Consider the following 18,190-nt stretch of genomic DNA (forward strand, 5'->3'; position numbering starts at 1 on the left):
ACCTGTACAATGTGATTTTTTTAATTTTTTTTTTTAAGTCCAATTTTGTTTTTCCTGCTATCAAGAGAGACTACAAAACAGCCTGGGTGAGTGGAAACCAGAACAGCTCAGAGAATTGAATACTACCTCAAATCTCAGGGAGAGGTTTATTTTATTAGTTCTTAATAAATATCTTGCAGATTTCCTCAGGAAATACAGCAGATCACATGTAAAATAGTTTGGTACTGAAGTCAACAGTGTCAACATCTGAAATCTATTAGGGCAAAGCCACAGCAGGGAGATCAGCAGGCTGAAAAACTTCACTGCGCTGAGGCGGGGATGAGAAGGGAGGGTGGTGAGGGAAGGGGGGGTTGGTGGAAGAGGGCAGGAGGGAGAGGGGGAATCTCACGGCCTTCCAAATTCTTCGAGAGGTAAAAAAGTCAGCCAAGGCGCAAAGAGAGAGAGAGAGATCCCACATCCTGCCGTGTGCTGCCAGCGATCTGAAGTACCCAGAGCAGAAAGAGGAGATTAATTCCATGTCTGGCCCCAGAGGGGAGGAGGGGGGTTGGGAAGAGAGGGCAGGGTAAGTGGTGCTGGCTTTATGCCACCCCTCCTTTCTCTTTCCTATCTCCCCCTTTCTTTCTTTTTTTTTTTTTTAAGACATGTTTCAATGCAGACAGAAGTAAACCCCAGCAGACAGCAGCTCACAGCCTGCCAGGGCTAAGCAGCAGCTGCACCATGTCTGACTCTACTATACAGATGTTTCTTGCAGAATCACTTCCACCTTCTCCCTTTTTAAAGGAGCAGCACATCTGGGAAGGGGCGGGGGTGGGGGAGATGAGACGGAAGGTTAGCTGTAGGAGAATGAGGGTGAGCAGATATTGCTGGATGGAAGCTGGAGCTTTCAGGGAGAGGGGGGGGGGGATGTACAGACTGCCAACAAACTGCATCTGAACAGGATAATAAATAGAGTCTGTCACCAAAGCCAAGACGTATAAGATACAGTCTGACAATAGGGGTTTGCTGTGTGTCACTTGAGGTGTCTATGACCAAATACTGGATCAAATGCCTTGGAAGAGATAGAAGGGGCCACTATTATTCCTTATAAGTGTAAAAAAAAAACTCAAATATATTTAACAGTGTATCAAATATAAATGTATAAAAGAGTTGTTAAAATAATTCAAACGTGTAGAATTTTGTCTCCAACAAGGAGGAAAAAAATAAATAAATCATACAGCAATCGCAGAGTTCCAGATAAATAAAAAATACAATATTTAGATTGACTTCGAAAGGATAAACGTGTACACACACACTATATACAGAAAATGTATTTATTCTTTCCATTTTACTATTAAATGTAGTAGATTATTCAGTCATAAAAGTACAACAAGTTGTCATCGACAGAATAATAATTTAATTTATAGTGTGCTGGATGGCTAGCAAATGTAATGAGAATTTATATTGGAGTTATACTTCCCGGACATTTGGTACTGTGGACCTCTGTGCTTGCTCCTTCTTAACATGCAGTTCTACTATAATGCTGAACATATAATTTAGAGGCAAGTGGATGTACAAGCGGCCCATACACTACGCTGGCCATTTAGGACAATTCAGCAGTAGTCAAGCATAACGTTTAAACTAAACATTTTTGTGGCACATTCCCCAGCGCTCTGTATTGAAATATCTCAATCTGACCTTGTCATCCACATGCTTTATGCACAATAGATCTCAATGTTTTTGTGTTAACACAAAGATATACAGTGTCCCTTCTCAAGAAGGAAGTGGCTACATACATAGCAAATTTGTTGTATGTGATCAGGGAAAATGGATGCTGTACAAGTCAGATCAATACCTTGCTGATTTGTACAGGGCAAAGTGTATGATGCACTGACTCAATAAGGACTGATAAAAGTCTACTTTACAGGACTAGATGTCAGTTTAATAAAAGATGGTGCTAAGAAAAAAAACAAGAAAAAAAACAGGATATACTCAAAATTAAAATTTGCTGCCACAAATTTATTATGGTGACTAAAAGACAAAACAAAATAATGTAGTAGGAATGCAAATTAAATGTAATAAACATTTAAAAGCAAATTCAAATTGACCACACAACAACAGTCTTAAAGCGGCTCGGTCACCCTATAAATGAATAGACTAAGCCCTCAATACATTAGGTATATTATATACACTATATGGACAAAAGAATTGAGATTCCCCTCTTAATTAATGAATTCAGTTTCAATCAGACCCATTGCCACAGGTTGTATAAAATTCAGCACCTAGCCATGCAGTCTGCAGTTACAATCATTTGCTAAAATAATGGGTCATTTGGATGAGCTCAGTGAATTCAAGTGTGGTACTGTGATAGAATGGCACCCTTGCAAAAAGTCTGTTCATAAACTTTCATCCCTGGAAGATATTCTAGCTTACTGTAAGTCAGGGCTCGACAAATCCCAGGCACCAGGTCACCATGGGTACTAGGATTTTTGTCCTGGTGCCCGGGATTTGCTGGCCCATTTAGCCCCTGTGGCGGCCGGCTCATAAAGAGCATACATACGGTCGGCCAGCTCAGGAATAGCACAGGCATGCAGTCTGTCAGCCTGCTGAGGGAGAGCATTGCCGTGCATGCGGGCAGTTGAATGGCCAGCTGAGAGAAAGGGTGGGTGGGCGTGCGCATGGGCGGGAGGCTCCTGTAAGATTGAGCCAAACAGGCAGGCACGTGAGGGAGCTGTAACCTCCCTGCTCTGTTTCCTCGTGAGCCCTCTAGTGATGCCGGGAGCCGGAAAATGACATCATTCCGGCCCCGGCATCACTAATCAGCGTTCTATGGAGCAGAGCAGGGAGATTACTGAATCCCCACTGGTTCACAGGGAAAGCTGAACCACTCAAGCTCTCCCAAAAGGTAGGGAGGCTGGGTGGTCACATTAATGTGTGTCTCTTAGTGAGTGAGTGTGTCAGTGAGTGAGTGTCGGTAAATGAGTGTGTGTGTGTGTGTGTTTCAGTAAATGAGTGTGTGTGTGTCTGTTTTTCCAGTATCTTCTTGGTGTGTGTGTGTGTCAGTGAGTGCATGTGTTTAGGTGACTGTTACTCCTCCAATCACAAAGGAAAGATGTCTCGCCGCAGCTAGCCCTGCCTAGATTGACTGTGATCATCAATCCATTAGGAAAGCATTTGGAGGCTATTGCGCATGTGTGGCAAAACATAGAGATGAATTGAATCAAGGCATTTCTATGGGGAACGTTCAGCGCCTCCACGCAGAGCACTGTACAGCACTGACCAGGATGCTCTCTAGAGGCAGTCTGAGTGACTGTCAGTAGAAGTGTTAATAAGCAACAATGTAAATACTGCCTTTTCGCTGAAAAGACAGGGTTTACATTGAAACGTGTGCAGGGACAGGTTTAGACACAAGAACAACTACATTAAGCTGTATACTATACATTAAGCTGCAGTGGTTCTGGTGACTATAGCGTTCCTTTAAGAATTGCATATTTTACATTCAAAAGCCTGACTCCTGGGGGGCCGGGCCGGGCCGCCGAGCAGAGCGGTCGCAGGGACCATCAGCTCCTGCATATGATGCCTGGAAATACAGAATCTGACCACTCATACCACCCAAACCTGCAACCATCGATGGGTAAGGGCTGCCCGAACCGGGGAGAGGCTTGCTCTTAGAGTTTTAGTCCCCCGGAGGGGAGATCTCAGCTGCACCAGGCGGGACCTTTCCTGGCGGTGAGTGGAGTGGACGGCCGCCGCTCCACTATCCCGCCCGACGGAGCCCGAAAACCTCCTCTGTGCGGACGCGGCCCCGGTCCCCCCCCCTTCTGGGCCGGGGGGGTGATCCCGGCCCTCACGCCACAGTCAAAGCTGGAACTTGCCTGACCGCTGCGAAGGCCCAAAGCCTGAAGCCAAGATGGCGACGGCCACGAGTAAAAGAATCAACTCACAGTGCCAGAAACAGCCCGCCGCACCTCACATCCTAACAAATGAGTACCAACAGAGGCAGGGGGATGACAGGGCTGCACCTCAAAGACCGCTGCCAGTGCCGTCCCATGGGGGATCCACCTTCCCTACTGCCCACCTGTGAGTTGCTGGATAACTCCTAAACGGCAATGAAGCCTTACCTAAAATGGCGGCTGCCACATGCATGGTCGACAGCAGGGAGCAAGAGGGTTATACCACTGAGCCACTGGGCTCAACAAGGTCCCAGCAGACTTTTAAAGAAACCTGACATGCCTGAGTTTGACTGCTACAACTTCATGGGAACAAGCCCAGCACTTACCAACCGGGATCCCTCAAGCAACATCAGCTGCGGTACTGCGAAGACCGAGACGCCTACTACAGGGCATGACCCATCTTAAACTCCTCATCCTGAATTCGGCAATGAAACCGCAAATGGCATCGCAGCCTCTACCAAGCCTCCTGCCCCGCATCATCTGGAAACCACTCTGGTTAATGATGGGACTATCCTGTTTGCTGATGGACACACCGAAACAGGACTGTGCTATAATTACGGAGGGCATCGATTGCCTCCTGCAAACCTGCTGTCGCACACATCCAAGCCCATAGGAGCAATGCATTAGTTCAGTTTCTGTTATTTTATTTTGTTGATAAGCCATATGCTCCTATTAGTCTCCTGTTGCTATGGGCACTTTGGGTCCCCCGGATGGGTGATACTTCTTCTAGCATGTCTGAAAGCATGGTTAAAACCACGAGTACAATGGATAGGCATTCAGAGCGTTAGCCTACCATTATATGCTTGCCTTCTCTCAGTTAGTAATTAATTGCACTGTACCCTCCTAGCATGTTACACTATACCTTAAGCGCCAACAGAGCATGTTGACTACTTCATCTCCCACTATGTCTCTGAGTATGTATAGCTAAGTACCTCTCTTTTAATCGCTAATTTAGAACCTTAACGACAGCGCTGCTTTTATGGTTTGCTCTATGTCTCTAAGCTACCCGAATCTTAAAGATAGCGTAACAAGCAACCATTTCATCACTGCATAAGCAGACAAGTGAGATGTAACACTATCGAGTCAATTATTAGAATTCAACTAAACGTAAACGTAGAATGCAACTAAACGTAAACCTAAACTACTGTAATATTATAAAAATGTGCCTATGTACCGAATGCCATGACATGTAATACCAATGTTTGTTTATTATACTGGATGTTGCTGTTGTGGCGTATACCGGCTATTTGTTTAATCTGTGCACACCCAAAATAAAGAATTTAAAAAAATTAAAAAAAAAAGCCTGACTCCTAACTTTATTTGGGACATTTATGACTATTGTTGCATGGCCTCAATGGTCAAAAACCTAACCAACAGTAGGACCTTGACATTCCTCCTCCCTTTTTTGTCTTTTCTTGATTGCTAGTTATATTAGGACCCTAGTTACAGATGTTTTTAGATTTGATATTGATTAAATGCAAATGTGCTGTTACAATAAAATTGCTTAGACCAATGGTACACCCCATGCATGCACCACATAGTCTACATAGGGAGACACCAGCTATTATAACACAGGATAATGTAACATGAAGTCGGAGGGATGGGAATTTAGGAGTTACTTAATGAAATATATATTTACATTAAGAATTGTAGATGCATGGAATGTCATTCCAACAGAGGTGGTTTTCAAGAAATACTGTGATTGACACATTGCTGTCCTGAAAAAAAAAAAAACTATAGAATAAAGCACATACATTCTGGAGAAGGAATAAGCAGACTATTTGGCTCATTTGCGTTTATCTGCCTTAAAATTCAATGTTTCTATGCAATATAATAGTAAGCTGTTAAGCCACTAGATCAGGGATAGGCAACCTTCGGCACTCCAGATGTTGTAGACTACATCCCCCATAAGGCTTTTACACCCCTAATGAAGTCAAAGCATCATGGGAGGTGTAGTCCAAAACATCTGTAGTGCCGAAGGTTGCCTATACCTGCACTAGATAATGCAGCAAAAAAAATGTTGCACTGCATGACCTGCCATTTAATAGCCAGAAACTGTTTCCAAGGATAGGCTGGAGATTGGTCAAGGCAAAACAGGGAGAGTGCTAAATAAGCAGCAATCACCACGGAAACTAAAAGAACACCTGTTAATATTTAGCACTTTGCACCCAGAATAACACCTGTTTTGCCTTGACGAATCTGCAATTTTACCTCCCTAATAAAGTAACACTGTCATCGATTCACACAATTATAATCAATTTTTATCACACATAGCTGGGGCTGAAGATAATTTCGGTGCACAGTAAAGGCAGATAACTGAGAAAAGACGCTTACACAAAACCCTGCCATATTTGATAGCACAAATGGATCAGACGGAAGACTATTTTTATACAGCGGAGCACACATAAATCAACTAACCAGGCCGACAATATTTGTGTCCCTTATACTGGGGTTTCGGAGTAGCGCATAAATCATGCAGCCTGCGTCATATGCCTGGCTTTTGGTTTGGTGTTTCTCTATCCCGTATATAGGTGACAGCTTCCAGATATAGGAATGAAGTTACAAGAAAGCAATGGTCAGAGTGGTGTCCCAAGGACTGCTGTCTTCAGGAAGCTGCCACTGTTATTTTAAGACCTATAGTTTCAGTCTTATGTACCTTTCTAAAAAGGTATTCAGTGGGGAAGGCGCATAAAAATAATCTAACGATGGATCCGCAAACCACATAAGTATGTGTAAAGAAATTAAGCACACGAAATACTGGAACTGTTACGTGCTTAGTATGCATCAGCATAACTGGATGTTCATAAGAATTCTACAGGTTCCATTTTGTAAACTATACAATGTCTGCATGTCTAGAATGGATAAAGAATTGGATAGGTTAACTCAAGGGACCTATATGGACCAAAATAGTGTTTCAAAGTAAAGAACGTGTAAGACATTCCAGAAAGCAATCTGCAAGATGCATTCTTCAAGATCCTTTATTTAAATTGCCAAAAACATACCTAGACTTGTATTTCAAGTGTATAAAACTGATGCCATGAACGTAAGTAAGGGATAAATTGGTTTCAGGCTTACATAAAAATGCCAGGACCACATTAATACACAGGATGTGCAAGACACACAATATTTGCAAGCAAGTGGCACAGTCGCCTTCCAATTTCCAAAAACACTTGTGCATGATCTACAATTTTAGAAATGGGTTGGCCACTAAATGTGGAGACCCTGCGTATCACCACTATCTTATGCTGGGCCTGTTTGTAGCTAATGCAGTCGTTAATTTCTGCAATCCAGGTCAATACCTCAGTTTGACTGATATTTTGTTTAGCTTGTGTGGCGAACAGAACCTCGCCATGGGCTTTTGGGGGAGCCTGTTTGCCACCCTCCTGCCCAAGGACTATGGCCCCTGCAATAGACCTGGCTAAAATACTTTAAAAAGACTGTTCGTGCAATTGGGATTATATGGTTCGGTTCCCGAACAGCCACACAAACTAGAGACCACACGGGAGCTTGTTGAACCCTATTAACACTTAGTAACGATTCTAGCCGCAGTGTTTTAATTGTCTGTTTGGGTGGCGGCTGTTCGCATGAACGACCACGAAGTTGCAGCCATCTTGTTCGCATGAACGCAGGCAGCGATGTTTGGTTGTCGAGTTCCTGGAACTAAAATCGGGCTAGACCGACCGCAAGCCTTGATTCTCAGGAACTGTTTTGGGCATGGGACCATGCGTGCGGTCAGTCAAATAAATGACTTCCAGGAAATTCCTGAACCGATCTGAGTGAGTTTTTAATATGTTGGTCACCCAGATTGGGGCTATCAGGGGATGTAACATTTGTGGGGGTTTTATGTGTTTAAATGTATTTTTGAGGTTTTATAAAAATGTGTGTTTTTGTGTCTGGAGATAATTCAGTTTAGTTCAGTTCATGACTCAATTATCTCCCAAGTACAGAGGAGGGATTAGCCTATTATGTGTGGGAGTGTCCTGGATCTGAGAGCCAATGTGATTGTGTATTTGTTTCTACAGTGGATTACTCTCAGTCCAGGGGGGAGTGCCCCTTGCATGGGGACTTGCATAAAAGGCCAGTTGTAGCTACCAATAAACAAATTCCTGCTTACCCTCAACATAGAGTAATTTTGTGTGGGGGAAACAGCTGTATCTACCATGGGGATTGCTATATCACTATACTCCCCTGAGATTATAATCACTTGCTCTTGTAAGAGCAGCCTGCTTTGCTCTCTGGACTAGGAGAGGTCTACCCACTGGAAGCTGGATCCTGGTCTTGGGTGCAGGGTGGGTGGAAGACAGCGAGACCCCAACCAAGTTGTACCGCTGGAAGTGGGGACTACAGTGCTGATGGTGTCTGGTGGAGTGCGGGAAGTACTCGGTGAGCAATAGCAGCATCGATTAGCGGAGGCACCCGGTCGGGGTGCCAGGCGGTCAGTCACAGCTTGACAAAAAATACGCAGAATTGCTATATGAGCTTGACAAATGTGACACTAGGCATGTCTATTAGTTTCTGAATTTGGACAGATGGACTTATTATTGGCATGTGACACTGCACAAATTCTATTGGTTACAGCAAAATATAAATAAATTATTCCATAAGACATTTATCAAAACGGCCTTGGAAGACTAAGAATAACAGCAACCACAGAACAGAGAACATGGTTCCAAGAACACTGGTATACAAAATACAGAATTGTATGCAAATAAGTGGTGATCTGAAACAGAAGTCTGAAGTATAGAACATGATTACAATTTCTAGCCATGTAATGCCATGCTAGCTGGCATAAAACAAAAGTAAATTAAAAATAAATAAAAATAAAAGTGGCCTTTTTAAGAGAGAGGGCAGATTTTTCTAAAATAATGTATTCTGAATTTTTTTTTTTAAACCAATCAGTTTAACAATGAACAGAAGCACAGGGTACTTTTTTTTTTTTGAGTGAACGCAATACATTTTAGAGACAGAATACTCAGACCAGAGTTAACTATTCTTCACTCGTTCCTGGAGGAAACAGAATGCCATCATTGGTTAACAGAAGAACAGCAATCTCTGCAAATCATGCTTCAAATCAGCCAGCCACTAAAAAAAAGACATTTGGTATTCAAGAGTAACAAAGAGATAAACCAGATGCTGCACAAATGACAGTCTGAGGATTAAAACTTGGAAAAATAACCATCACACATGAGTTGCCCACTCATGCTTTACTCTTTCCCACTAATCATAACATGAGAATGACAAACTTATTTTCCTTTATTTCCACATCTTCACGAACCTTTGCTAGCGTGGATCACGATCATTTATCAGGAGTGTGCTACATTTGTAGGGCACGTTTTCAAAAAAATCTACATTCCCACCGTGTTGCACTTAAATATGTTGCTTAAAAGCTGGACAAATAAATGCCCAGATCGCGAGCCAAAACTCAGATTAAGGAACAGTGTGCACACAAAAACACAGTTTTATATTTTACAAGGCTACTTAAAATCATCTATCTCAGAAAACAAATATGGGGATTCAGTTCCACCATATGGCCATATTGTGTTAAGCCCACAACTACTTCACAGTACCACCGTAAGGGTGAGTCCTACACTAATTTGAACATGAGACAAATTAAATAGTGCTAAATGACCTAAAGTGTATTTAATTAGTCCGTTGTAAGAGCATTGCGAATATATATCATGAAAGGAAAGTGATAAACAATTGAACACAGTGTCATAACTAAATAATAAATGATTTTTTGTATTACAGTATTCACAATGCACATCATATATCTATTCTACATAAAATAAAAAGTTATTATTAAAGTGCCACTGCTATACAAAACCTTCTCAAATCTACCTCCTAAACATGCTGTCCCCATACTTCTATAAACTGGATAGGCCCATTAGAATACATACTTTAATAGCGGCCAAATGTAGCATTGCGGGTATGTGAAAGCAAAACCAAATACCAACGATATCCGAGGTGATTGAAAGAATGAACAAAAATCAACTATATGAAGCCATGTCCCACAGAATGGACGGTCGGGAGGAAATGCATGAATCTAAGTGGGCAAAATGGCTTTTATTGACACGAAGACTTCAGAATGGTGGGGAAAAATTCATTATATGTTTCGGGAGACATTGGTCTAGCCGCAGCAGGTACCCAGACAGGTGCATCCCGAGGAGCTCCAGTGACTGCAGCAGTATTTATATATTCTTTATTCCATTCCTTTTTAGTTTTCTTTGAAAGAACAATTTTCTTAGAAGCATGTGTTACAGGGTCACATTCCAGTATACACGAGTTAGATCATATGCATCTGACAAGGTTTATTGGAAACGTGTTATAAATTGAACATAGAGGACAGAGGAGCATGTATTGGCTCCCTATAGGTTTTCCTAGGACTACGGCTGTGAGCATAGTTAGAGAGACATAAGACGATATGTAGTAGTGAGAGGTATAACAAAAAAACATTTCTGATGTTGACATGTCTGTATATACATTGTAAGTGTTAGGACTCCTGTGATATCAGTTGATCCTCTGTATGATAACTTTGCTGTACTGCGGATGTTCATTTGTGTGTTTATGTAAAAGCAAAATATGAAAAACAAAATAAATTCTATAAAAAAATAATTTATACTTTCCTGTATTCATCTCCAAAAGCACAGGTCCCCATACATATATATACATATATACACATACATACATATACATACATATATACACATATATCATATATATATATATATATATAAAACTTTTCAATAGTTATGACTGCACTCACTCCTCGGTCTTCTTGTAAAACCAATGTTACTTTATTAGATATACATTAGAAAAGATCAACGTTTCAGCCCCACTCTGGGCTTTCTTCAGGATCAAAAATTACATACATGTATGTAATTTTTGATCCTGAAGAAAGCCCAGAGTGGGCTGATACAGCCAGCTTGAGTGCAAGGAACTTTTTTTGTTATATATATATATATTTATATATAATCGCCGTCTGGCGATTTCACCTTCCAGAATTCACTAAATCTGCACTCACGGACATGTGCAAGACTACAAAATGGAGTCTACGGAGAATCTAGTGCCGTAGTCCTCTATTGTGCATCATGCAAGATGATGCCTGTTCCCACCAGCTATTGCAAATGACGGCTCATGGGATAGAGCTGCTGAAACTCTGCCGTTTGCCAAAGACTGGAAATTACACGAGGCAAAGCAGTCCCCTACTTTGTCTAATGTACATATCTTTAAAATTAAAAACATAAACTGAAAAAAAAATACACCAGTCAAAAATAGCTTTTCATAAAGATTCTATCTTTACGAAACGCTCAAAAGGGACAGAGCTGCTTTAAAGTTATAATTGGGGAAATATAAAATACTGGATTCCTATTAGTTGGGTTGAAGTAAGCCAATGCCTGTGTAAAGGTTTTGAATACAGAAACAGGTTTTCTGTCTACTAGACTCCCAGAGGAGGCACAGTAACAGAAATAAATTGGACAGCCAAGTGGCACAGAGCACTTTTCTTAGCCCCACCACAGCAAATAGGTTTATCCAGACAGGAGCTGATGCATTCCATTGTTTAATGCATTATACAATCTAAATAAAAATTTATGTAAAAAATATAAAATTCATAAAAAAATAAATTTCATGTTTTTGCATTTATTACAAAACTAAATAGTTTTTACTTTTTGCAACGAATTCTCACCATAGTTATCCAACCAATTATGATGCACACCTAATTTCCTAGCACTACTGAGCTCATCTCTCTCAGCCAATGAGCTAAGCCCTGCTCTGCTTGAGAATTTCCAGCTATCTGAAATTACCAGCACATTTGGGAAGCAGTGCATGGGTTGGGGGGGGGGTCACCATAACCACTCCAGAAAGCTGTAGTTATTATGGTGAGTAGAGCTTTCCTTTAAAAAAAAAAAAAAAAAAAAAAAAGCTGAAGACAAATCCCAAAACTATAGTTGGTCAATGGAAGAGTTTCTAACAGTAGTTATCTATGACCAGAAATCTAGTCGAATGTGTTGAAAAAAACATATCAATATAATTTGACCAATGGTGGCACTTGAAGGTTGCTTAATAAATCACTGGTGAATGGCACATAGAACAAACAACATTCCAATCATGGAATTAGTGGACATGTTTATTATTACATACTATATCCAATGAAAACCATAAGAATTTTGGGAACATCAGGAACTCATTTATCTCGTAGTCATTTTGCCCTGATCGGTCTGTCTACTACAGTAAATGGACAACCATATTTTTGATAACCAACAGGCTTCAACAGCATCCTAACTGATTTTAGGATAGCTCGAAATGAAACATGCAAGAGACTGCTTTACGGACACTTAGACATTACAAGTGGCCAATGGCAATATTTTGTGCAAAGGGAATAATTTAAACTTAAAAACAACAAGCATCTTAAGTAAATGATCACGTTTAGGATCTACGATTAACTATCCCATAATGTGGGCCATTGCCAAGGGGCTTCCTGCTATAAACCATCAAGCTGTACGGCCCTTAGAAGCGGTTGGATACTGTAAACAGCTGCCCGAGTAACATTATCATGTGCACACATGCTTGTGCATGCGCTGGGGATTACACGCCTGTTATTCTGCACTTTTAAATCTTTCACCATTACAATTGCAATTCAGTGCTGCTAACAGGCAGCATGGCAGTTACTCCACAGGATTTATGTTAGCAAGAGAAAAAGCATAATCTCAGGAATTTCACATACATATTCCAACATTATAGACTTATGATTGAATACTTAGTCTGAACTGGTGAATACAGGATAGCTTTATATCAATCAACATACTATGCAAAATAATAACAGGTTTCAGGTAAGTCTTTACTTTCAGCATTTAGTGATTTCAAACGAGCTCGATATCCACATAGGTCACATTTCTTTCATTATTTTGTGCCTTGCAAGATTACTTTTTTCCCACATAGATATACTGTGGGAGTTGTGTATAAAGAGTCTTACGAAAATGAAGCAAACATGGAAAAGGTGCATAGCCAATGCAATGTGTCTGCGTGTTCCATTTTGTTCCCATGGTTACGTCCCAACTTTTCAGAACAAGACTTTATATACATATCCTCTAACAATTCAGATACCTGTCACTCTACACAGCTTGTACATTCTGCTTGGAATGTTTGACTCAATCTTTATTCACATCTAAATCAGTGTTGTCTTTAGCAAGAAGCTAGATTGGAAACCCATTCGTAAACAATTTGGTCTTATTTGGATAATACACTTACATTAAAATTGTACAACCTAAAGTGTTGCAGAATATGCTGGCACTATGTAAATGCCAATAATAATAGCATTTTATATTAAGCTGGCCATGCTGAAGACCAAGTGTTACGTGGTGGCATACTCCTGCATTTCTGTCACTTTAAATCAACAGGTAACTGTAAAAATGTTATTCGCTTACATGTTATGAGACCAGAGAAGAGCGACCAATAAGGTGGGGTGTGAACAAGGCATTAAACCAGCAATGAGCACAATGTTATAGAAATCACGGGCAAATGTGCCTTTAGTAAACATATCCCAAATATCTGGGAAGTCAGAAAACTGGCCCAAACTGTGACTGATCGCCCAACGTCAGACTGGTGGGAAGTACACAACAGCTTGAAAGACAATGAAGAGAGAGCAAGACTAAAACAGGAAGGGATGGGCTGTGGTGACAAAGTCTGTAGAAATCTTTGTGTTTGTAATAGTGCAGCAAATGGGTTTATTAAGAAAATAAAATAGCTTTGGACAAAGAAGTATTTCGGCAAAGTTGGGGACTAAAACCATTATTTTATCATAACCTTTGTCAAGAACAGAGAAGTGTTTCTCAAACCAGTTCACACAAACCACTAACAGGACAGTAATTCCTGCACTGTCTTAGGTAAAGATCAACTTTAACAGGAGAATTGACACATACCGCCTAAAAACATACATCTCGCCTGTGTGTATTCTGCCAAAAACATACATATGCAACGATACTGCTTTAAAATATGATCGCTATTCACATTGGCAGCTCAATTATTTCCATCAACGGCTTACATACAGTGGATCAGTAAACAAAAATAAATGGCTTTGCCATCAATCACGAGAGATCTTACCTTTGCATCTGGAATGGCTGACAGCAAACATATTGATAGCCATGAGTTGCAGCATCCGTGTGCTGCCAATTGGGGATGGACTATGCTGTAGAAGAGCCTGGAACTCTCTAAGAACTTTCTCTGCCACCAAGTGGAAAGTTTCCATCCTGAAACATACAGATTTGGTCATATTAGAGCATAGGCAATAAAAACCATGGGAGAATGGACAGATTTGCACATATTAGAAGAGACAAAAGGTGTAAAATAGATAGGCTTAAGGGAGACAGAGTTCACCTGTTCCACTGCCTAAGAAAGATGACCACTATTATGTGAGACTGGACCCATCCATAATGGCGGTCCAGAGTTGAAATGTTAAACCAGTGTTACCTTTGCAAATGATGCAAATGGTATGGCCACATCGATGAATTGCATTGCTGGTATGCAATTAGGCACAGAAAGTAAGAGATCCATGACTGGATTGCCCCTAACAATAAGATATGATGAAAAGTAAATTCCAATCTTACCCTAGACGCTGCAAGACTTATCCTCAGTTCTAGGCTTATTATTTCAATATAATCTGTGCTCATGACAAACTAAGAGACTTCAAATGGACCTTTATTTCACCAAATCAGCAAAGTGATGATGTTTCAACTCCCCAGGGTCTTTTATTTTTTGATAAACTTCAAGATGCATGGCTTCAAGTGCTCACCACTACTACAACCACACTGGTGTCCGGTGACAAACAACAAGTGACTGGAGCATCCGTGGACAATTTGCTGAAACAAAGGTCTAATGAAAATCTTAGTGTGTTTCAGGAGAAATTTATATCGGAATATTCTATAAACGTCCGGTGAGTCATAAGACTATGCAAGACTGGTGCATGCTCAGGAGTGACTCTAAGATTCCTTTTCTCTGCCACACCTGAGCTTGTTTAGGATACTTTGTCATGAGAAATACAGTGGGCAAGTATTACTACAAATGTATTTTGACATACAAACAAGACATACATTTTATCATGGTATTTAAATGAAATTGCCGCCCAGCTGACAAAGGGCCACACTTCTGATCCATCTCACAATTTACATATTTCAATTAAGATATTTCAGTATTAATAAAATGCATATTAATAAAGATATTTTACAAGTTCCTCTATATTCAATGTAGAAAAGAATTAACATAAATCAAGACATCAAATTGTCTAAACATAGATCTCACATGCACACCCAGAGGAAAAAAAAATGACCTGCAACCATGACAAATAAAATAAATAGAAATTCATTACACACGAAACCACACTACGAGAAAAAGTGCAATTTCACCATGTTATGACCCATTCATTCAATCACAGACACTTAATCATACTTCTTGGGCTACATGCAACTCTGACTGCAGAAGTCTGGGCTGTATATATTACTTCATCTTTTTGTTGGGTCTACCAGTAGAAAATGGGTCAACATATGATTAAGCCAGAGACTAGGCTGGCTGAGGATTGTGGGAAGTCTTACTAAAGAACATTTGTACTTCCAAAATGAGTCATCCTTTTGCACAAGTCAAGTGTTAAGACCAATTTTCCTTTTCTTGTCCAAGTCTAGTACATTATTTTCATCCTGACATGGCATTTGATAATAAAGCAAGTCATATACATGAAACCCCAATTTATGAACTGAACTGAAGACAGAATAACAAAACGTAACATTAGGCAACAATATGTAATTTGTAAAAGTTTTCGACTCTACTGTAATCATATTTTGGATATTTTAGCCTACATTTCAGTTAAAATAACATCAGGTGTGATATTATGGTGTGAGATACGTGTTTTAATGTACAGAAGGCATAATGGAGACAGCATGTAGTATGTTGTTTGCGGGACCAGAGAGCATTGGAAGGCCGCTCCCAGGGGGAGGGGGGGGAAGGGGAGATTTAATACTTTAAATTTTCCTTTTTTTTAAAAAATGTTGTTGAATTATTTTATCTTCACTGAGCGCTTCGACCCTTCTGCCCCGATGGCTTCCGATGCTCTACTACACTGCTGGGCGCCACGTTGGGCAATGGCAGCCCGGCATTAAGGAGAGGTATCGCAGGATGCTTCAACATCGCTGCAATACCGTTAGAGCTTCCAGTGCTCAAATTTGCCACGGACGTATCAGTTACGTCCGAGGTTGTTAACCGTTTTTTGTCAGACGTACCTAATACGTCCGTGGTCACTAAGGGGTTAAACCTTGGTATAGATATTCTAAGCAAACTTTGAATCAGTCTATCCTGTGTTGCTACAATATATGCATGCACATATCTAATTAGCTGCCATTAGTATAGTAAGGTTTTTTTGGTTTTTTTTATTTTATTTTTTTTAAATGATGGCTTAGTTGATAGGATTGCTACACCCACCATTTTCCCAGGAGAATGTTGAACTCAAGCTGCAGGAAGGGGATGTCAAAAACGTACCTTTACGCGGCGCCTGAACCGCTACTCTCCTCGGGCCACGCAGCAGTAATAGAATGCTTACCTTCGGTCCCGTGAACAGCTCCATCTGCTGGTTCGCGGGACGAACTGCCGTCCCTAGAGATAATACCACGTCATCTAGGCGACCAAATGCTGTTTGGGCTCGCAGAGATGACATTGACCAACGGGAACTCTTTTGAGCCTATTTAAGGCCTCCATTCATTGCCCTGTCATGGTTTCTTTTAGATCCTCGTTTAGTGCTCCTAGAGATTCCCTTGTGATTTCCTGTGTTTAACTTGTGTTTTCTGGTATCCTGACCTCGGCTTCGTATTTGACTTGTGATTTCTGGTATCCTGACCTGGCTTTGTCGTGACTAAGTATTCCTGTCCTTGATTTATCTTGACCCTGTTTCTTGTTATATACTACGTTAAGTCCGGCAATACGTCTTTCAGATCCACATTTTGTGGACTTCCTCTTTCCTGCGTGTTGGGGTACGACTCCCGTGACATTGGATCAACTAATTAATTTAGATAATTCTTTTGGGATTTGTGGTTGATTCATAGAGGTCTGCCCAGAAGATTTGTACAATATGTAGATGAAATGTTAAAGGAGAACTATAGTGCCAGGAAAACAAACTCGTTTTCCTGGCACTATAGGGTCATTAGGTGTGTGTGTGTCCCCACCGGGCTCAGAGAGACAGCCGCTAGAGGCTGGATTAACACTCAGTGAAACATAGCAATTTCTCTGAAACTGCTATGTTTTCAGCTGCAGGGTTAAAACTAGAGGGACCTGGCACCCAGACCACTTCATTGAGCTTAAGTGGTGTAGGTGCCTATAGTGGTTCTTTAAGCAATATAAAATATCCTTTATATCACATCTGTATTGCAAATTACTTTAAATGTAATTATATTCTAAAACTCTATGTGTACAGCCTGTAACATACAAAACAAGGACACGCATTCACTTTACTTAATAAAGATATATGTCAGGAAACCACAGCATAATGACCAACATTTCCCAACGGTTTGTACACTGACTTTGCAACAAGAAAGCCAATTCAAAAATTCTGAAGATGTACCAGTGGACATTAAATATTACATAATAGACTATAAAAATAAGCAATGCGAATCACTTTGGGAAGACCACAATGCAGTATGGCTGTCTGCTTAACACAACTTTAGAATCCCTGAAAGCAGGAGCACTGTCTGCTTAACACAATGTTAAAATCCCTAAAAGCAGGACCTTGGATAGGGCAGCAGAAGAGAAACGTCAAATGCAAACTTGTTTGGTGCTATGGCACCATAATGTGGATAGCTTTATGGAAGTCCGCCAACTCAATGCATGGATCAGTCTTTTCCTAGTGCTGGGAAATTTGTAGAACCAGGTGAAGTGGATCTAACGCCTGTGATGTTCTTCAGAGAATCCAGAGTAAAACAATTGTAATACGTTCTCATGTGGATAAGTACAAAAATCCAGCTTAGGTGTATTTTACTGTACAGGGTGTAATGCCTAAAAAATTACTATGGCTGGTCACATCAATTTTATCCAAGTCTGCTGCACGTACAACTTGGACTGTGCCTTCCCTCCTTCCAGGAGGGAGCCAAGTCCAGAACCACAGCTCTGCAGAAAGCCACATAGCCCTGGTCCGTTCACTGGATTGTGGGCAATCTGATAGCCAGTATCAGTTAACAAAATGGTTCCCAAGTTTAAGTGGAACTGTTTTTTACTGGTTTGGGAGAGGTCTG

At 40.8% G+C, this 18,190-nt stretch overlaps 1 protein-coding gene across 1 annotated transcript in view; it reads right to left on the bottom strand.

Annotated features, from left to right (window-relative positions):
* Positions 1-18,190, bottom strand: part of SMG6 (SMG6 nonsense mediated mRNA decay factor) — a 226,104-nt gene that overhangs the window by 145,769 nt on the left and 62,145 nt on the right. Inside the window, exon 10 of the mRNA XM_063449948.1 lies at positions 14,028-14,173. Within this exon, the coding sequence (XP_063306018.1) occupies positions 14,028-14,173 (146 nt within the window). The remainder of the gene's footprint in view (positions 1-14,027; positions 14,174-18,190) is intronic.

Source organism: Pelobates fuscus, chromosome 1 (genome assembly GCF_036172605.1).
Source record: "Pelobates fuscus isolate aPelFus1 chromosome 1, aPelFus1.pri, whole genome shotgun sequence".
In the NCBI taxonomy this organism is placed as follows: domain Eukaryota; kingdom Metazoa; phylum Chordata; class Amphibia; order Anura; family Pelobatidae; genus Pelobates; species Pelobates fuscus.